The sequence below is a fragment of the Cygnus olor genome, chromosome 16 (assembly GCF_009769625.2).
Source record: "Cygnus olor isolate bCygOlo1 chromosome 16, bCygOlo1.pri.v2, whole genome shotgun sequence".
In the NCBI taxonomy this organism is placed as follows: domain Eukaryota; kingdom Metazoa; phylum Chordata; class Aves; order Anseriformes; family Anatidae; genus Cygnus; species Cygnus olor.
This window is the reverse complement of record NC_049184.1, coordinates 6,199,562-6,220,576: the sequence shown is the minus strand read 5'-3', so window position 1 is coordinate 6,220,576 and position 21,015 is coordinate 6,199,562. Positions and strand designations below refer to the sequence as shown.

At 51.4% G+C, this 21,015-nt stretch overlaps 2 protein-coding genes across 2 annotated transcripts; one reads left to right on the top strand and one right to left on the bottom strand.

The window, feature by feature from the left end:
* Nucleotides 1-340: 340 nt before the first annotated feature.
* Nucleotides 341-8,620, bottom strand: SLC2A10 (solute carrier family 2 member 10). The gene is given in 6 exon segments (XM_040575980.1): nt 341-724; nt 1,333-1,468; nt 2,006-2,128; nt 3,194-3,443; nt 3,445-4,571; nt 8,470-8,620. Coding segments are annotated over 6 exon segments (1,803 nt in total). The 5' UTR covers nt 8,540-8,620; the 3' UTR covers nt 341-627.
* A 4,605-nt stretch (nt 8,621-13,225) lies between these two features.
* TP53RK (TP53 regulating kinase) lies at nt 13,226-14,545 on the top strand. The gene is given in 3 exon segments (XM_040576036.1): nt 13,226-13,784; nt 13,933-14,334; nt 14,337-14,545. Coding segments are annotated over 3 exon segments (822 nt in total). The 5' UTR covers nt 13,226-13,438; the 3' UTR covers nt 14,411-14,545.
* The last annotated feature ends 6,470 nt before the right edge of the window (nt 14,546-21,015 follow it).

Below are 21,015 nucleotides of genomic sequence, written 5' to 3'. Positions count from 1 at the left end.
ATTTTTGTACATGCAGACCTTAGCAGTGAATGCAGAACAACCTCTGTGTACAAAAGAAAGCAGCTAAACATGCATGATGGATGTGCTGTGCTTTTTTGGGCATGGGCCACATGAAATCAGGCAGGTGAGCTGCTGGGCCTTTAGGGTGTTTAGCTGCGTTAGCTCCCTTCTCAGACTCCAGGCTTCTACAGACATTATAAAAGGTGATGACATTAATGTATGCTGCTCAGAACTTGACATTCCTCCTGCAATGCTGTCCCTTTTATAAAGCACCAAGTACTTCAAAGAAGTGGAAAACTATATATCTTGCTCAGAAATGAACTGCGTGGATGGAAAGCACTGTCAGCAAAAATTGTTTTATTTCCTGCATACAAAACCATTAATCTCTTAAACGATAGGAGATACAAACCGTGAACAATAAAAGATACCAAAGGAAGGGTGTGTTCCCTGCCTGGGACCAGCGACTCTCCAAGGACGCAGAGGACAGCTATGGGCATGTCCCAAGGCTGAAGGCACTGCAGGGAGAGCAGCCTCTGAGCAGAGGTCACCAGTCACAGGCCACAAGAAGAAATGTCCCAATGGCACGGTCTGCTCCCCTCCTCAGGGTGACGCTGCTGGTCCCTGGTTTCAGGTGCTGCTGGTGTGCTCCACTCGCTGGTACTGCCCATGTGTGCAGCTCGCTCCTCTTGCACGCCTCGGCTTACACCCGCTCCCTTCCCACAACCTGGGGGTGATGCTGGAGGTCAGCTGGGGCTGCTGCTGCTCACTGCCAGTCATGAGACTTGCAGCAGCCACCCCTCTGGTCACCTCCCTCCTCATTGTGGCTGCGCAGCCTCCCTCCACTCCGGCATTTCTTGCCCTGTCACCTCCTTCACAGCCAGAAACGCACAAATCCCACTTGACCTGTCCCACCCAGCCAGGAATCACAGGCTTTGCATGGAAACGGCTGGGTGAGAGCCCATGGTCTGACACTGGGAGATGTCTCTGGCCCAGAGGAGGAGCACGAGTCCAGGATCTCAGGGGTATTGTTCCCTCCTGTAGCCTGGACCTGCACCACGTTCTGGTGCTGTTCTCCTCCCCTCACCCACAAGCCTTGGTATCAGCCCTTTTCCCCCACAATCACCAGTGGCCTTGAGCAGTGTGGCTGTAGGGCCCAGGACAGTGACCCGCTGACAAAAACATGCTGCAGCCCTCACAACCCATCCCGCAGCCTGGCCATACACCCGAGATGTTCTTGGTGGCACTGACCAGGCTGGGACTGCCCAATGCCACGGACCTCAGGTAGGGCTGGTGGGAAGCACCCAAAGCCAGCACTCAGGTCGGCACACTTACCGTTTCCTGGAGAACTGCTGGTCTATCTCCTCTAAGGACTGGCCTTTTGTTTCCGGAACAAAAAGGTAAATGAATATAACAGCCATCACTCCCATCAGTCCATAGAGAAGAAACATCCAAGAGAAACCAATGGCATCTGCAGAGAGATTAAAGCACATGAAGGGTCCATCAGAGGTCAGTCACATCGTGGGATGCAAAGGAAGCTGGCTGCTTACTACAAAACGCTCACTGGTGCTGGACAGGGAAAGCTCCTTATCTACAAGGCCTGGACTAGGAAGCAGCGAGGGAGAAGGATGGTTCACAGCAGGCTTTGCCAGCAGCACCACTGAGGGAAGGAGAAAGCCGAGCTCCAGGGCCCAGCACTGCCATCTGAATGCCTCAACTGGGAGCTCTGCTACCAAGAAACTTTGTAAAGCTACCGGCATGAAAGCTGCAAACCCCATGGTTCCCTGACAGTGCAGCATGAAGGATGATTTTTATAAAATGGGTGATGGAGGAGCTCAGACCAGTGTCACTGGTGCCTGCATTTTTCTGGTCTCAGAGACATCGGGATCACAGCTATTCCAGTGTCCAGTGCCCAGGGTTCCAAACACCACTTGCTCTCCAAATGGCTGTGGTGGCCGTCCTCACTAACCCACCTGTGGGAAATGGAGGGACAGGGACGGACACTTACCAATAAGGTCTAGGAAGGAGAGGCTGATCAGTAAATTGGCGGCCCAGTTAAAGCTGTTGCAGAAAGCAAAGGCTCTTCCTCTTATTCCAGCTGGGTAGATCTCACTGAGGACCAGCCAGGTCACTGCACAAATCAGAGATTAGAAAGATGGTTGTGAGGTTTAAGAAACATATTTGGGAAACGAGTGTGGAATATTTGGCAAGGGTTTTATAGAGAGTCAAACTCTGGCTTCACCCAGCACCCACTGCTGTTGGTAGTGAGCAATGATATTGATCTCAGGGTCAGGTCACAGCAGAACACTTTGAAACTCCCATGCTCGGCACTCTGCGGAGGGATGAGATGCCAACAAACAGGTCCAGTCAGCAAAAAATAAAGCAGGGGACTTGGCCATTCAGCAGATGGGAAAATATCGGCATATCTGCCATCAGGACATGCTCTTGTAGAGAAAGGAGAAGGGGCAGATTAAAGAGAAAATGTTGTATTTGGGCTAAAGTCAGAGCTGGGAGCAGTATGCATCTTGAAGCAGTCTCTCCTATCCTAGGGTTATTTTGCTTGAAATGATTTAGAGGGTCACTGCCAAACTCATGAGGCTTGCTGTGCACTTATGTTTTTCCTTCAGCTAGATGCTGTTGTCTCCTATCAAGGCCCTTAAAACAATAAGTGCCAGAAAATGCTAGAACTTGCATGGAAGCAAGAACTAGTCTCTGTTCTCATCTGATGAATAATGATTTCAGAAGAAGACCAACCAATATTGAGAAACTTCCAGGGAGGTTCCACTTTCCAGCTCTGTTGCTGACTTTCTGGGGAAGCCCCTCAGTACGCAGCCCTCTCTTTTCTTCCTTGTCGGGGTGCTGTGAAGATTAGGTAGTGCTTGTGGGATGCTCTGATTTTGCAATCAGCATGACAAGGGGAAAAAAATTACATGAGTAGTGATAGCATGGACGAGAAGGTTATTATGACGCTGTACCAGCCCCACAGCTGACAGAGCTGCAAGACAAGGAAATGATTCAGGAGGCTGAAGGGGATATATTTCCAGTGAATATTTTCAGTGAATATTTTCAGAATTTCCAGTGAACACTCAACGGCTTGGTAAAGCAGATGCGTAATGAACATTTCAAGCAGACTATAAAGATCAGCCCCAGCTTTATTCTCTGGGTTAGCACAAGGATATATAAACACCATACTTACTTGGTCCAAATCCAATTGAGAATGCGCTCACGAAAGCCATCATGCTCAGCAGCGTAATCCAATTTAAAACCATATGTTCTGTCGGGGGAGCACCACCAAAAGGAGGGCCTGAGCTCTCTCCTGTCTCTGTTTTGGACTGACTTGCCAAGCCCATCTTCTGGGTGTGGGAAGAGTCAGTAACAGCCTCCCTGCTCTGAGCACCGGCGAAGGCTTTTGTAAGGCTCTGTGCGGCAGCAGAACCAGGACCCCCCCTGCCCGTTGCCTTCACCTAATGCTGGTGGGACACGGAACCCAGTGGGTTGGGAGGACAGGGGCGTCAGGGGATGCTGGCCGAGGCTGTGGGATGCGTTGGGGTCTGCGGCCGCCGTGCAGTCCCTGGCCATGGCCAGCGGAGTGATGCAGCTGGTGAGGCCAATGGTGGTGACGGAGATTGCCATCACCACGCAGCCGGCGATGAGCAGCACTCTCCTGCCGGCCTTGTCTGCAAACGCCATCGCGACGAGCGTGGCCACCACCTTTATCGCCCCCAGCCCAACAGAGGCCAGGATGGCGGAGGAGTTGCTCTGGAATCCCACCGAGTGGAAGATTTTGGAGGCATAGCCCAGCACGTTGGGCTGCCCAGTGAACTGCTGGAAGAGCACCAGGCCCAGGCCCACCAGAGTGCGTCTTCTCATGTTGTCTCTGGTCCTGAAAAGGTCAAGAAATGAGTAGTGCTTCTCCTTATAGGACTCCTGCTTTGCTGCCTCTCTGTCCTCAGCAGTCTGCAGTTGAATGAGACCCTTCTGGCAGTCTGAGTCCCACGAGTTTAATTTAACGGGGTTCACTGGGAGAAAGAGGATGCTGAGGAACTGCATGGCTGTCGGGGCAATGGCCAGTCCAAACATGTACCTCCATCCCTCATCCACGTCCGCAAAGACGTAATTCAGTGCATACGACAGCAGGATGCCTACAGTGATACCTGCTTCGTAGAGAGACACCAGCAGCCCTCGCTGATGGGCCGCCACCATCTCCGAGACATAGATGCAGCAGGCCATGGATGAGACAGAGATGGCAAAGCCCACGGTCATGCGCCCAATGACCAGCCCAATGAACGACCTCGCCAACGTCAGAATAAGGCTGCCGAACAGCAGGACCAAGTTGCTGACCAGGATTGCTCTCCTCCGGCCATGGCGGTCAATGAGGATGCCCCCCACCAGAGAGGCGAGGAGCGCCCCGATGAGGAGGGAGCTCACCAGAACTTCCTGCCTGAAGCAGCCGAGGTGAAAGTCTGTTTGCAGCTGCAGCAGCGCACCGGAGATAATCCCCAGCTCGTATCCAAATATCAGCCCGCCCAGGAGAGAGACTGTAGCAGACAGCAGGAGGACCAGCAGTGCGCGACCTGGAAAACAAGCAAGCGATGCGAGGTTCAGTCTTCTGGCTCTAGCAGGAAAGCTATCAGCAAACAATCTGGAAAAAGCTCTTCCAGGACACACAAAGTTTTCTATTTACAAAGCTACAATGCCAAATCTCCCCAGAAGTCCCTAGGCCGCGTGTAGAGGCACTTGCACATACTCACATGACCTACCAGGCCTGCACACACTGCCAAGGACTGCAGGGGCACCCACTGGGGTGCAGAACCATGAAAACAGGGCTGTGTTAACAAAGCAAAGACTCATATTTAAGTGGAGGACAGTGATCTGCTTTTCTGGAGTTGTACAGGGACCCACCATGGTCTCTCTTCATCATTCTGATGGCAAAAATTGGTCTGGGCAGGAAATGCTCCTTCCACTTTTTGGGTTTGAACTCCCTCTGTGTTACCATTATAAAGTTTCAGTCCATGGTTTGCAGCTTAGAAGCATCTGTAGGAAAAGAGCCATCCCTTGTCACCTGTGAATTTCACAAGTTACTCACTGGGGCTGAACTGCCCTGGCCCAGTCCTCTTCATTACAGTTCACTTTCCCTCCAGTTTCTCACCTGATTCCTCCTTCAAGCTCCGCACAATTCCAGGATGAAACAAGTGTCACTGCCCAGCGCTCTGCATGCAACGCCTTTTCCCCCTAACCAGTTTTCAAGAAGGCCCTGCTGTTTTCCAGGCTGTCCTCTTTCCATGTCAGTGGATATCCTACATTCACCCACAGAATCTGATGCTTCTGAACTTCATTTTTATTGTTGTGAAGCATTTATCACAGAAATACCAAGTTACTAAACAGCCCTAGGATCCATGGGGGTTGGCACTATACTTAAAGCTTACTGAACTATCAACTTCTTTTTTTTTTCCAGTTCCCTATCTGAGCCCAGGAGAAGGGAGAAATGGTTGGCCAAGTCAGTAAGTTGTTAAAGATGTTGTCTCCTTTTTTTCCCCTAACTTAGTTTTACAGATCATTTATGAATGGCAATAACCAAGGCAGCAGTTTTCCCGTTAACATCTCCTCATCAGTAAAGTGGTATCCTATAGGTATGGCTTTATTTATTATGTGATTATGTGGCCAGAAAAACTCCCCCAGTATGTGCATTCCCTCTGAACTACAGCCCAGTAACAACTCCAGGCTCTAAAATCTCACTAAAAATAAAATCTTCAGACCTCAGGATTGCAAGGTAAGGAGCGGGAATGCAAAGCCTGCAGTGAGAGCTGATGAATGCCACATGCACTTCAACCTAAGCTGGAAATCTAAAGAAACTTTTTTTAAAATAATAATAATAATAAAGCAACATTAACTATTTCACTGCTGAGTACGTTAGTGGGAGGTTGATGGCTGTTCTTCACAGCTGCAGGCAGGAACAAATATTGGGATGAAGCAGCAGGGCAGTTACTTTTTGTCAAAGTTTGCAAAGGTGGGGATGGGGATTTAAATTATATTTCTATTGTCTAAGAGACAGCAGAGAGTAAGTACCCTGCTGTCCACAGCCCTCTGTGGCCAACTGACCAAGTTGTGACCAAGTGGCCAACTGACCACAGCCCTCAGTTCCTTGGGGGCCCTGCCTGGCCTCTAACTGCTGTGTCTACCTTGAGTCTGAGAGAGAGAATTTGGACTGCTTTGATGGAGACAAGAGAGGAACCAGAAACAGTATGTAAAAAAAAAATCTGACTTACAGGAAATAAGGATGAATGAACAATGTCATTAAAAATGCTGCTCGCAAAAGTTTATTCCTCCTAGTTAATCCTGCACTCTTGGCATTACTTTGTGGGAGTGACCCTGATTTCTTCACACCTCCTTCTCTAGCTCTCGGTGCCCAGGATCACCAAGCCAGGCAAACCTTCTCGGGCTGATCTAGCTCTGCAGCACGAACTTCCTGAGCTGAAAAGCTCCCTGTTGCCTGCCCCAAATACAAGTGATTCTTTGACCTTGCCTTTCTCATACAGCTGAGCATGCAAGTTTAGTAAGTATTTAAGCTTACTTAAAATAAGAAAAAACAACAGCATAAGCAAAGCAAACCAAACCCAAACCAACCAACCCGCCCCAACCAACCCTACAAAAACAAGGTGATTGCTGCACACGCTTCTCGCCCTGGGGAGAGGATGAAAGGGCGAACATGTGCGAGCCATGAGTCACGTCACTCAGCGTGGCAGGGGGGAGCGCACGCAGCGTGACAGCACCCACTGCGTGGGGACCTCAGGGGAACAGCAGTGACAGTGACCTGCCTCCCCCAGTCCCAATTCTAAAGGCACAGGTAATGTGCAGTAGTTTGCAGGTTTCTGCTGTAATACACTGGTTTCCAGCACATAATGCTATCTGTATTCTCACATTGGCTTTGTTTAATTAGAAATACTCACAGCTTCATACTCCCAGCCTCAGTAGACCATATGTGGAAAGAATGAGGACACAACCACCAGACCATGGAAAACTTTTCTCACCCTGCCTACGGGGTTTTTCCCCTCACAAGCTGTGTTTAATAGTAAGCGTCTCTATTCAGCCTATAATCACAGCTAGCACTAAAGGTTATATCTGGGAGATAGCTATGTTTATATTTGTATTTATTCTGTATCCCCCTTTCCCTCGTGCTACTTGTGCCACACTGGCTACAAGCTGATCCCTCGCGCCACGCTCTGTGTGACTACCTGCACAGTTTTTATCGTTCCTTGTACACATGTTATGCAGATAATTAGAAAAAATATTTGCTCACTGAGAACAAAAGTCTTTGCACAAAGTGGGCAAGCCATTAGCTTCAAGCCACCAAGTCGGTTCGATACAGGCAGCCCTGCTGTGAATGCCGCAGCTGATTCGATCAGATTTTGCAGTTTTCCATGTTAACTTAGTGAGCAGCAATAGTTCACGAACTCTGCTTGGGATCCAGCTTGGTACAGAGTCTGTTCTGGAGCTGCCGGGGTACCGGGGACCTTTCAGAGCTCATCAGGACAGCAAATCCGGTGGGTCTCAAGGGGAGCTGCGCCAGGAGATCCCCTGTCCGTGGCAAAACCTGGGGAGGGGGCTGTGGTCCAGGACGGTGCTGGCGGCTGCCCCCAGCCCTGTGTGCCTTCCCTCGCCCCACTCATGCTTTTGGCCCTGCCTTAGGGGCCGAGCCGCAGGAAATTACTGCTGTTTTGCTGCTGGAAGTGCTAAAAAAAAAGAAAAGAATAAAAACGAAAAAAAAAAAAGAAAAAAAAAAAGAAAGGCTGGGCGGGGGAAGGAAGGAGGGAGGGAAGGAGGCAGAGAGATGCAGCCGGAGCCTTCAGGAAAAGTGGCCAAGTTGCCAACTTCTCTCCGCCGTTCGCAGGGGGGCTGCCTGCCTGCCCGCCGCCCCCTCCCCGGCCCCGCCCGACCCCCCCGAGCCACTCACCCATGGCAGCCCCGGGGCGCTCCGCAGCGGGGTCCGGCGGCGGCCGGAGCGGGGCCGTGCAGCGCCACGTCGCTCCTCGTCCTGCCTCTCGGGCCGGGCAGCCTGGGGCTTGTAGTCACCCTGCCCGCCCCCTGGGGGGGTCCCCGACCGGGAGAAGGGGGTGGGAGGGATGGGGGGGGGTATGGGGCGGCGGTACTCGCTCGCCCCGCGGTCCCCGGTCGGGGAAAGGAGCGGCTGGGGGCGCTTCGGGGGGGTGCTGGGCGGCGGGGCACAGCGCTCCGGCTCCGTCCCGGGGGGGTTCGGTGGGGTCCGGAGCAGGACCCGACCGTGCCCGGCCCCCGCAGGCTCGCCCCGATGCTCGGCTTTGGTCCTGCGGAGTGGAAAGGCTCCGGACAGCCCGCAGGAGGTGGGCTGGAAAAGGTTTTCGGAGGCTCAGCTGGAAAGGCGAGGAAAGGCTGCTAGGGGAGGAGGGAGCGTTTCAGAGCTGGGACAGGGCAGCAGGGCTGAGCGGGGACTCTTACCTTGCTCTTCGCTTGGAGACAAGGGGTCACGCTCTCGGGCTTGTCTCCTTGCACCAGCACAGTGCTCCATGAGGCAACGTGCCTCCGTGTCCAGCTTGCCGTGCAATTAACATTCTTGTTCTGCGCAGTGGGACAGAAACCTTCCTGCTGCCTACTGCTTAAAAGCCACTGGGACTTGAATTTGGATTCAAGATTTTTATTTATTTATTTATTTATTCTGAATCTGAGGCTAAATTCATGTATCCCAAATTCGAGTTTGTAAAAGCACTTTGCAAAACTTGATATGGTTAGAAGTGTTTTTAAAACTTTAACACAATGCAAACGTCGTCCCTCGGTGCTGTTCATGCAAAGTGCTGTTGCTGGACATGCTGCGATGTGGTGAAGTGCGTGTGTGTGCTGAGAAGTGTGTGCGATGCTCAGAAGTTTGCTGTCACCCAGCTAGCGCAGGGACCAGAGCAGGGACAACGTGTCACAGGCTTTGGGGTGGGTTGCACAGCCTTCCCAGGGTCATGCCACGCGGACTGCAGCCGAAGGATACATGGAAATGACCATAAGCCTGCATTGTGGACTGGTGTGTGACTGCAGGTAGTATCTCATTTAATGATGTGGCTGTAACACGGCTAACACACTGTGGAGCCTGTGCTGGTAAAGCTTTTTTGTATTGGGATTGGGACCCAGTCCTGGATCGGGCTGGGGACGGTCTGCATCAGCGGCCATTGCACCTGTGGCTGCAGAGCAGGCACAGACCTCTGACACAGACAAAAGTAAACAGGTTGGGTAAGGAAGGGAAAACACGTGATGTCTTTTAAAAGAGCTTTTCAGTGGTCATTCCACATGTTAATGAGGAATTTAGAAAAATATTTAAGGAATCCTTGTTCTTCTATGTAGGGGGATGCATGCCATGTCTCTGTTCGGGGACCAGTTGTTCTAATTCTTTACTGTCTTTTATTTATTTATTTATTTATTTCTCCAGTTCATTGCTTTTGGATGCCTTAGGTGGGCAATGCTGGATCATGTATGTCCTTTCAGCCTGTCTGTTGGATATGAGGCGTGCAGTATGGGCAGCAGCTGATCAAAGGTTTTGTTCTTGCTTCTTCTCAAAGTCATAGTGAATACTAAAAGTGTTTCAAAACATCTGATTTATAAATTAAGTAAATGCTTCCCATTCATACACTGTAATTTCAATAGAAACACAATATGCAACAATACCTCTTCTGAAACCGTGTGTCTCTTACAAACTGACAGCTGCACAGGGATCATACGCACGGTGGAGATTGGCTTCAAACACGGCCAGTCAACAGAACCCGATGGTGTTCAAAGAAGGAGCTTTTCAATAGGATTTGTAATTCATATTAAAGTAGATTAAATAGCTCTGAAGTCATGACTAGCTCTCATGACACTCAGAGGGAGACTTGCAATTTTCTCTCTTCCCCAAGAACCTGCATATGAGGCCAACTTATGGAGAGCAGACGTTACAGCTCTGTGTCTTGGCTCATGTTCCAGGTTTTGGGAACACATGGGAACTCTGGGAATGCAGCCTGATCTTGCCCATGATCTCTGCCCCCAACAGCCCCTCTCTGGAGCAGAAACCCAGACATTTGGGGTGCGCTGTGCTAGGAAGTGGAGGAGATGTCACCCCATTGCACCAGGCAGAGAGCCAGGGGAGTGGCAGTCCTCGGCAGAGTAAACGCGTCCTAGCTCCATGACCTACAACTTGCTCAAACAATTCCTGCACATTTTACTACACTCCTTTTTGAATGAATCCAGCATGAGAAGGAAGAAATTATATTTTCTCCATGGTCACTCAGCATTTGTTTATCTGCCAGCATAAAGCCACCCCTGACATTTTCTGGAGGCTTCCTGTTCTCTGGCAGGGTAATAAACATTATTAGCAAAGACAGCAGGGAGGCAAGGTCCTGGGGAGTACAGCAGAGCTTTATGGTATGTTTGCAAAAGGCGGCCAAAAAGATTACATCAATATGTGCAGAAATACAGCTGCAGCATCGGCACCGTGCGTGGCTGTGGGTTACAGTCCTCTGAAACCACACCACGAAAAACTGCTGTGGTGTACAGCACGGATAACTTTGGGGGAAAAAAAATCTTCCTTTGTGGGTTTTAAAGTGCCATACATCTTTCTTATTGTATCATTTGTAGTTAACGGGCACTGTGGGCCTGCTCAAGGCTGTAGCTGTGGTCTTTGAGTCCTTGAGCTGTGCATGAGAGGGGCTGGGAAGGGCTGGATCCGCTGGGACGGGCTGTGCCCGTGGCCATGCAGCAGCTCACACCTCGTGTCTGCTGGTGTGTTTCTAGCCTTGCTCTCTCCTGAGATGCTCTCCTCCTCGTCTCGAGGTTGCGTGTTTTGGCAGTGCCATTTCTCCATCTGATCCTTATCGCTCTCTTGGCTGCTGGATGTCAGAGCAGTGAGGGTGCATTCCAGCTTCACAGTGAATAGCAACACGCCCTGAGCCGCAAGTATGCGCTGCCTGACGTATGCTCGGCGTTGGCAATGGCAATAGTAGCCTGCCCTGGGTGACACAGCCACGTGTCCGCAGCCAGCTCTGTGTGGCAGTGATGGTAGCTGGTGCCACAGGCCTGGAGCAGCTGAGACAGCCTGTACAATCACAAGGGAAAATACCAATAGAAGAGGAGAGAGAAGCCCATCCTGAAAGAGGAGGATGTTCAGCGACACTTGTCACATACTCAAGCACATTTTCTCTAACTGTAATTGACCCTTAAGAAGAGATTAAAGAGACCACATCGAAGAAGTTCAGTACAATTATTGAAAAAGATAATGTCCATGAACAGGCTTAGAGTTGGCTGGGACGAAGCTAGCTTGCCAGGCACTTGAATTTATTGTGTTTGTTTGCAGCCCAGAAAGCTTTCTCATTATTACGCTAGGTTGCACATATTTTTCTTTTAATGTTATCCTATCTGCATCCTAAAGTCAACAAATAGAAGGATGCTTCCACCGCTCCTGCCTCCTGTTCTCTGCAGCCATCGCTAACAGGGTACAGACTCTCTCTGCTCCGCTTTGCCTTGCAGAGGACGTGGCAGTGGTTTAACTGCTCGCACGTTATCAGGGCAGGCTGCAGCACAGGCACGGGGCAGGCTTGGGCTCAGCAGCTCATGCAGCTCAGCATAGGAACAGCAGAGCCTTTTACATGTAGATACTTATAATGAATACCTAAGAGTATATTGCAGCCTGCCTGCAATTTTTGGTGCTGCAAGCCCATCCATTTCGCAGACGTTTGCATCAAAGCAATACATTCTCCTGGGGCAATATCTTTTTCCTTGCGGTGGGTCAACCAGCACAGCATGGAACTTTTTGCAGCCTGGAAGGGGCAAGAGCTGCTGGGACCAGGGTAAGCTGCCACTGGTCCTGGTGGCTGCCTGCATGTCCCACTTCCCTGCACACTTTTGGGATGTTTTCACACTGCACCTGTGGTGACGGTGGAGCTGCCTCTGGGGTGCCCGATGCCCACAGCCCTCAGTTTTGGCCAGGTGTGTAACACTGTGCCTCTCCTTTTCCCTCTCTTCCCCACTGCAATTGCAGTTCGGAATTGCAGGGATGGCCAGAAGCGCAACGAGCTACATGGGAAGCAGCGTTGAAAATTCACACACACAAACCCATTACCCCTGGGCCTGCATTTGGCAGGTAGAGCAGACCCAGCCTCAGAGCCGATAGTGCCTTAGGTGGGTGTGAGGAGCCCCCAGAGCCTTCATCCAGCTTTTTTCCAGGCTGTCTAGCTCTGAGAGTCGCAGCCTCCCTCCTTAAATAATTTGGGGAGCGAGGGGAAAGCTGCCTGCAGCATTGCCGCCTGCCCAGCACTCAGGGGATCATCATCAGCAGGGATGTGGGTAGCGCTGTGGGACCCCGCTTGGTTTCCATTAGCTGGGGTTGCTGCACTGCAATTTTTAACTCAGTTACATTGTTTGTGAAAGGGGAGTTTATAAACCCTTGTCACCAGGAGAACGAAGTTACATAATTAAACAATTTACCAGAGAGTCTGTGGCTTCAGTGAAACTCCCTGGTGTCATTCAGTACTCCAACAAAAATACTGGGTGATACCATAAATATTGTAAATGGCTCTAGGTGGTTTCCAAGGGCTATGTCAACTGTTGATTGCATTCAAAAAAGAAACGAATAAACGAAATTGCAGGCAAGATGAAATTTAAATAAATAAAATAATGGGAAAAATAAAGCAAAAACATTTTCTTTTGTATTTTGAGAGTGCCGGAGGATGTTTATGGCCAGCATGAGAGAAGACCGTTGTGTTCACCAGAATTATGAATAGAGAGCATCTGCGTGCACTTGTTTGTAGGTTGTATATGTACGTCTGCAGTGATGGTGCATGGATGCTTAGATAAAATCTGCCCACAACATGAAGAAAGTCCCTTATGTGACCGCTTGTGGCATGTGCAAACTCTAAGTGTGGAGCCCAGGAACATGTCCGTTCCCCTGGCCCAGCTGCCAGGATCCTGCAGCCCTGCGGGGCCGGGGCAGGACCCGTGCGGTGGGAGCTTGTGAGTGCTGCTTGAAAGCGTTCCCGAAGCAAGACAAATATTTGCCAGGCGTGCTCCCACCACGCGAGTGACAAGTAAGCAGTACGGAATGCATTAATAAAATATAAATACTCTGAAAAAGAAACAAACGCCGCTTTTCTGCTCCCCGAAGAGGAGAAAACAAGGACGAAAGGGCCTCGCAGCACCTCCAAAGGCAACAATCGAGACATTTTATTTGCAGGGACTGCGCCGGAGTCCCTCGGGGGACTAGGGGTTGCACATCTCCCGGCAGAGCCGTGGGATTTCAGGGTGCCACGAGGCCCCAGACAGCTGCTCCCCGGACGGGGGGGCTGCACGCCGATGCTGGGGCCGGGCGGTGGCTCCAAGACTGTCCCGGGAGCGCTGAGGAGGAAAAATCCCAGCGGGGCCGGGCCGGCGCGGGCCCACCACGCAGCGGCCGCCCAAGATGGCGGAGCACAGCTGCGCGACGCGCATGCGCGCTGCGGTCTCGGCGCCTAAGATGGCGGCGGCCGGCAGTGTTGAGGCCGTGGAAGGGGCTGCGGTGGCTGTGGGGGGCTCGGCCGAAGCGGCCGCGCCGGGCCCTGCGGTGGGCGAGGCTCCGCCGCTGCCGGGGCTGCAGCTGGTGCAGCAGGGCGCTGAGGCGCGGGTGTACCGGGGGCGCTTCCTGGGGCGGGCGGCCGTGGTGAAGCTCCGCTTCCCGAAGCGGTACCGGCACCCGGCGCTGGAGGAGCGGCTCAGCCGGCGGCGCACGGCGCAGGAGGCGCGCTCCTTGCTGCGGTGCCGCCGGGCAGGTGGGCACGGGACGGGACGGGGGTCTGGGAGGGGGCAGCCCTCGTTTGCCGGTGGCTGGGGCAGTCCGAGTGTCCACCTAGGGCCTGCACCGGCTTCTTGGTATGGTAACATCAGGTAACAGACACCCGTTGTCCTTGTTTTTTGTAGGGATTCCGGCCCCAGTGGTCTACTTCGTGGATTATGTGACCAACTGCATATATCTCGAAGATATCGTAGGCTCGATTACTGTTCAAGACCACATTAATTCCGTACAAGACAGTGGAAATGACACCAGTAGCCTCCTTAATTTAGCAGAGAAGATGGGCGAGCTGTTAGCAAGGATGCACGATGAAGACCTTATACACGGGGATCTGACGACTTCCAATGTACTTCTGCGACCACCTGCTGAGAAGCTGGACTTGGTGTTGATAGATTTTGGACTCAGTTTTATTTCAGGTCTTCCAGAGGATAAAGGGGTTGATTTATATGTTCTGGAAAAAGCCTTCCTTAGTACTCATCCCAATACAGAAACTCTGTTCAAAGCCCTACTAAAGGCCTATGCAGCAACGTCTAAAAGTCTGGCCCTGTGATGAAAAGGCTGGATGAAGTGAGGCTAAGGGGAAGGAAGAGATCCATGGTGGGGTGAAAGAGAGCAGGCATCGGGATGGAGAAATGTTGCTACTTAGGTTCTACGAGTATGGTTATTTATACTTCCAGTTGGTTTTATTTCACAGGTTACTATTTTGATAACTGTGTCTTACATTAAATAAAAATGAATTTGTAACAGTGTCATAAAGTAATTGTGAGACGCGAGCACAGATGAAAGACAGCTAAAGGTTACTTCTTTGCTAAATGTTAAACATTTCTTTTAAAGTGGAACTTTCAGTGCCATTCCATGGGCCTTCTTCTTTGTCTAGTTAGAATTACACCAAGTGATCTTCCTCAGCCCATGGACTGTGGATTTCTGGGAGGTAGGAGGGGCCTGAGGGTACCAGAACATCTACCAAAGATAATTAAGACAAAACAAATATATTATTTTTTCTCAGAATACTTGCTACAAAGGGCTTAAATACATTATAAAGGCCTGTACGCATCCTGAAATTTTTAGGACTATAAATTTCAGGACATGGGCAATGGATGAAATAGAGTGCTACACATAAGACAGGTTCATTTATGTTTCCAGTAGTAATCTTCCCTCTTTCAATTTTCAGTTGATGTTATTTCCTTAAGTAAATACAAAAGAATGTGAAGAATGAGTTTGTGCTGGGAAACTTCCCATTTAAGCAAGAAGTCTGCTGTAAATTTCTGGGTTTGCAGTTTTATAAGTTGGACTGCTTGAATTGTGATCGCCTGGCTAGGTGGGCAGGGGTATGGGTGTTTTTTGGTAACTGTCCCTATTCTAATTAGTTTTCTGGGTTAATCCATCTGATAGCGCCAATGTAGGATGATCCAGAGGAAAAGTTTACAAACCCCATAATAACCAGTCCTCTGCACTATTAGTAGAATGGGATGTAAGCTGCATGCCGTGTGTGTGAGCTTTCCTGCTTCCTTCAGATAATGGTTCAAAAGGAAGAACGCAGCTCTCCCTGCGTGATGTGCTGCGCTGGGCAGCCTCTGTGCTGCACACCGAGGAAAATCTCTGCCCCCCAAAGGGAGGGCGCACAGTTCCCTTACGCTGCGGCTGCTGGAAAGCACTTGGGCACGGCTCTGAGTGCAGGCCAGGCTGAAGGGAGGCGGTGAAGCTGCAGGCGCTGTGCATCATCTCCGTTCGCAGCCTCGGGCTCGTCCCTTCCAGACAACCCCGTCCCGTGGGCACCAGCCACTAGAATGCGCTCGCCGTTGAATGCTGCACTTTGGCTGGTGGCGCCGCTGTAACGCCGCTGCTTTCCAGCCCAGAGATCCGCTGTTCGCGTCCCGCAAAGTGTCCTAGCGCTGCGGGCTGCCCGTGCCCGGCGCGCATTCACTTCCTTGCCAGAGGAGCCGCCTGGTCGAGTGCTCGGCCCCAGGTGGGGCCCGGGTTCCACCGACCCAGCCACAGCTTTGTCCGAGGTCCTGTCAGCCACTCACTTTCCACCTTTCAGCTTTTTCTTGCAAAGGAATCCCGCAGCCTGCTCTGGGCTTTTCCCATGGCTGGTGATGGAAGCCAACACCCCGGGGTTTTGTTTTAACTGCTGGGTGTACCCACTGTGCTCACCCAGTGCGGAGCACGCCTGGGCTGGGGGCAAGGAGAAGGAGCTGGGTTTTTGTGCAGGGAGCCTCCTCGATGAGCTTGTACCCAGCACTGCAGCTGCCTGCCTGCCAAGTGAATGCAGCAGTGCCAGCAGTGCTCGGTCACTTTGCTCTCTCCAGGCACCCTGGGGTGGAGCAGGGCCTTGTGGCGTGGTGGGAGCAGGTGGATGCAAGCTAATGAGTCCCCTAACGAGGCCCGATGTGAGCCCCGACGTGCTGTCCCCCAGCATGCCTCGCCTCCCTGCCCACCACCCCCATCTGTACAAACACGCTGGGACTGTCTCCTGGTGGTGCCAGGATTGAGTTATGTTTGTAGAGCCCTTTGAAGCGGCCTGTTTCTAACTATCGTGATGTTTATTAAAATGCAGCTCTCTCTGCAGGACTGTGGAGTGGAAACAAAGCTGATGGACTGCAAGTTTTTATGGCCAGGAAGGAGCCCTGCGGCAGAGCTGGGGTCAGCTGCTTGCATGTAGCGCCGGGCTTCTGGCAGGGACCCTGAGCTGGCCTCCTGAAATCTGCTGTGAGATGGTACATCACAACAAGGCAGAGCATTGCAGGTAACGAAAAGCAAAATGTTTTGCTTTTTCTTCGTATGATACAATTCCTCATTATTTAAGGGTTGCTTTTTGCACATCACTACATTGCCGTAGTGACAATCAGTAGCCAAATCACAGCCGGTGCATAGCCACAAAGAGGAGACTCTGGACATGCGGCGTATCCACCCTGCACCTCCTGCAGCCTCAGCTCTGTCCCTGGTTGTGCCCTTGGGAGCTGCAGCTTGGATCACGGACGGCTCCGAGTGATGCAAGGAGAAGCTGAGATGTTTGCTCTGCCCCAGGCAGGCTGTTTGGATCAGCCCCAGGGGTGCGCACAGCCCCCGAAAGTCCTGCCTGCCTCCCGGAGGGCACTGGAAGGGCTGGCAATGTGAAAGGTGACGGCTTGTGCTGCACGCAGCCACTGGGTGTCTCCCTGCCATTGTCACCAGCACTGAAAAAAGTCTGCATTTGGGAAAAATGGTCTTTCAACACAAAATATTTGTAACTGTTGCTGGACAGGCGGCTGGTCACGCTGCTGCTTTCTGCTGCATAAATATTCCTGCTTTTAAGAATGAATTTCTGTCTCAAGAGACCAATGTCAGGCCTGCCACAACTATTAATTTCCAGTGACTTCTCGGCACGTGCCCCTGCTTGCATCACACCTGGGCTTCTCCCAAAGTGCAATGAACACGAGGGGTGTGCAAACAAGCTGTGGAAAAAGAATAAAAGGAAAGAGGGAATGACAAATGAAAGGCAAGTGAAGGAGTTTCATTAGAAGAATTTGCAGTGTTAGGATTTTGAAGGGAATTGCCGGTTATTGATGGATTTTTTTTATTTATTTTTATTTTCCCCTTATTTTAGTGTCTGATCACTATCGGTGATTTCTTTTGTGGAAGTGGGTTTACCAGCCTGGCAGTACTTTGCAGTAATAATGATAAATTCTGTCTTGTCCACTGATCCAACAAATACGTAATGAAAATAATGTGATTTTTGGAGGTAGTTTTGGATTTTAGACCTATAGGACCACTTGGAAGAAAAACAAATGGGGAAGAAAACACATACTCTTATGGCAAGAAATAGGAATGAAGATGCAGTTGCTTAATCCGGGTGTGCTGTTACCATGACTTTTGAACAGTGCCTCTTCTGTGCGGGCAGTTACTGTGTGTATATGTAAAAACTGTGCATACAAGTTATACAGTGTAGGTTTTTTAGTCTAGGCCTTGATGTCTGCAGGAAATTGATATTTTCCAGTTTTGCAAGATGCAAAACATTGATAACCTTTTGCAACCCTCCTCTCCCATCAGCGCTGATAGGAAACCAAGCTAGTGCAATAAAAGCATAAAAGCTCATTTGTAACCCAGAGTTCAGTGTGTGAGGGTCACTACAGAGAGATAAAGCCTCTCTCTGGCCCAAGCACAGCCTGTGTCCCACTGCTGTCCCTTTGGGCACCACACAGCACCTCTTTCTTCTGCGCTAAGCTCAATGTCCTCTGTCAGTAGTGGAGAGTGATGGCCCAGGAACAAGCGAGGTCTGATCCCAGCGGTGAATAGGGAGCCCAGGGAGGGGTACAGCGAGGGCAGCTGGTGCTGGCACTGGAAATGGGGGTGATGGAGACGCAGTTTACAAGGAAACAAATTAATTTAACCTGAAATCCTTGAAGGCCCCTGCATGGAGCTCATAACTGGGACAGGCTGGAGGCTGAAGCCTGTGCCCTGAGGGGCCGGGCGGGTTGGTGGCAGGGGCTGCCCAGGCAGGGACGTGACCGTGTCTGGAAGGGGAAGATGGAGATGCGCTCCCCTTCCCCCGTCCCTCTGCACTGGCAGAAAGCTGCGTCTTTATAAGAGAAAGAACAGACCATGGCATTGATGGCTTATTGTTCTTTTGAAGCTTTTTTTCACTCACAAGGTTGATTTTGAGAGGAAAAGACTAATAGAGCTCCTTTGGTCCAGCATATGGCACAGGCTCGTAAGTGTACTCCCAGTCTGGCTGATGGCTCTATGGGGTGAGCTGCACGTGTTTTAAGCCATGGCATTGCTTTGGTGGCCTGAATCTTGCTTTCAGGTCCTCAGCCACCTTCTTCAGCATTACACCACTATCCGAGTGATGAAGTATGCTGCCATCACCCACCGTGATGGCGTTGAGGTGGCACAGGAGCCTCCCACTCATTTCTCTATCCACATAACTTTTTTACTCACCATGTCCATCAGTTAAAAAAGGCAAGATTTTTTTTTTTTTAAAGAAAAATCACCAGAAAAACCACCACCACAACAAAAACCCCATTGCTTTCTCTTGGTCAGCTCTGTACTTTCTCTCGGGCCCCCAAGAAGGAGCAGGAGCGTTTGCCAGCGGGGCTGGGGCAGCCGCGGGGCCGGCAGCCAGGCGGATGCCGGATCCTCGCTGTGCCAGCGGCCCCCGGCAGTGTCCAGCAAAAGCTTTTGTCTCCTTTCGGCTGCTTGAAAGGAGCCGCAGAGATGCTGTGGCATCCCCTTCAGCCCCCTGCCCGGGCTGGGTGTGGGGATTAACTGATTTGTTACTGTTTATGCAAAATTATCAACGTGCCATGGAGGAGGTGGAGGCCAGAGCCGGAGCAGAGTCCGTTCAGCCAGGGGAAGAGCCCTGGCTCCGTGCTGCCTGTGTCCCCACACTCTTCCTCTCTAACTTCTTGTTCCCTCTGTGCCAGTGATTCATGGTTTTTAGAAGCTTGAGAGAGCTTTTCTCAGTGGGCTCTCTGCTTTTTTGTCCAATTCATTCCACTCTAACTTCTTTGATGCTCTAGGAGTGACCAGCCGGGAGGTAGTAGCTCTCCAGAGAGCTGATTAGTTGTGACAATGGAAGGGTTTCTCTGCTGAGCAGGATTTTTAGACATCTTTCATGTCATGGGCCCAACTCACCCAGGTTTTGAATATATTTAAAGCACTCAGAGGACGCTGGCAAAGTACTAAGTCAGGGGGTTGCTTTGCTTTCCCTTTTTTTTCTCCTTGCTGCTCAGCTTCATTTAGCCTCCAATCGCAATGCAAAAAGCAGAGAGAAAACCCAGCTCCCTCGGCTTTGATCTGCTCAATCTGATAGTTTCTCAGATCTGCCTGCTGCCGTCTGTGCCCCTCGCTCGGGCTCCCCACAGGCACACAGAGATCGGCAGCTGCCGTGCTGCTCACTGACACTTCCCTTGGCCACAGGGGGATCCTGCCCCACGCATGCCCCCTTTTTCTTTATGATGTCCCGCATCGAGGGCAGAGCTGGGAGGAAAACCTGCCCTCAGTTATACCTGAGCAGCTCCCGCATTTTCTCTTTGGCTGATGATTGAAGCATCCTTGCTGTGTGACTTTGGCCCAATTATGTTAAGGGCTTAGTCATATGCTTCTCACTTGATTTCCGAGGCTCACACTTGTGTGCGTCAAGACTTTGCCTCCTGCTTTTCCAGTATTTCCTATGGTCCTGTCCCGTTCCACACCGCTGGCCTTTTGTTGGCTTCTGTTCACTCATTTTTAACAAAAAAAGTGTTTCACATGGTCTTGCAAACAACTCGTCCAACATCTGAGTCCCTATTCAAACTGAATTGTCAAAAGCAATCCCAGCTCCCTGTTTTTCTCATGCTTTTGACTTTTTTAATGATGCGAATTTGTGTATCATTTCTGACCATGGGGGGGAAATGTCAGAGAACAGGTAGCCAAACTTCCAGGTCCGTGTGCCTTTTTGTAGGCATCAGGTGTACTCGCCATTTCCTTGTAGTTTGATGCACTGAGCCCTACCAGCAGGCACCCTACAGCCTGCACTACTCGGAGCCCAGCTGAGCATGGCAGGCGGTGCCAGGGGTTCTGACCTCATGTGTGACACGTCCACCACTGCACCCCAGCTGGAGCTGCTGCACGTGGGAACGGGGCAGGACGAGGGGCTGCCCTGTGGGCCCTTCTTTGGCTGGGGCTGAGCAAAAGGTGCGAGAGGCTTTGGCTGGGAAGGGGGACCAGGAGGGCGTGATGTGGCCATAGGTGTCTGGGAGGGGGTGGGTGCTATAGCAGGGCACTGCGGTGGGGTGGTCAGGGTGCTAGAGTGTTGCAGGGCAGGTGCTATAGGGTGCTATAGTGGGGTGTCTGCGACAGCAGGGCAGGTGGTGGGGTGGTCAGCGCGCTATAGTGTTGTGGGGCAGTCAGGGTGCTATAATGGGGCAGTGTGGTGGGGTGGTCAGAGTGCTATAGTGTTGTAGGGTGGTCAGCGTGCTATAGTGGGGCAGTGCAGTGGGGTGGCCAGGGCAATATAGCGTCGTGGGGTGGGCAGAGCACTGTCGAGGGGTGCTGTGGCAGGGTGGGCACTATAGTGCAGCAGTGAGGTAGGGTGGTCAGGGTACTAGAGTGTTGCAGGTGGGCAGGGCACTATAGCAGGCAGTGCAGTGGAGCGATCAGGGCACTATAGCGTTGCGGGGCGGGCAGGGCTGTATAGCGGGGCGCTGCAGCAGGGCGCTGTGGCGGGGCGGGCAGGGCGCTGGGTGCCC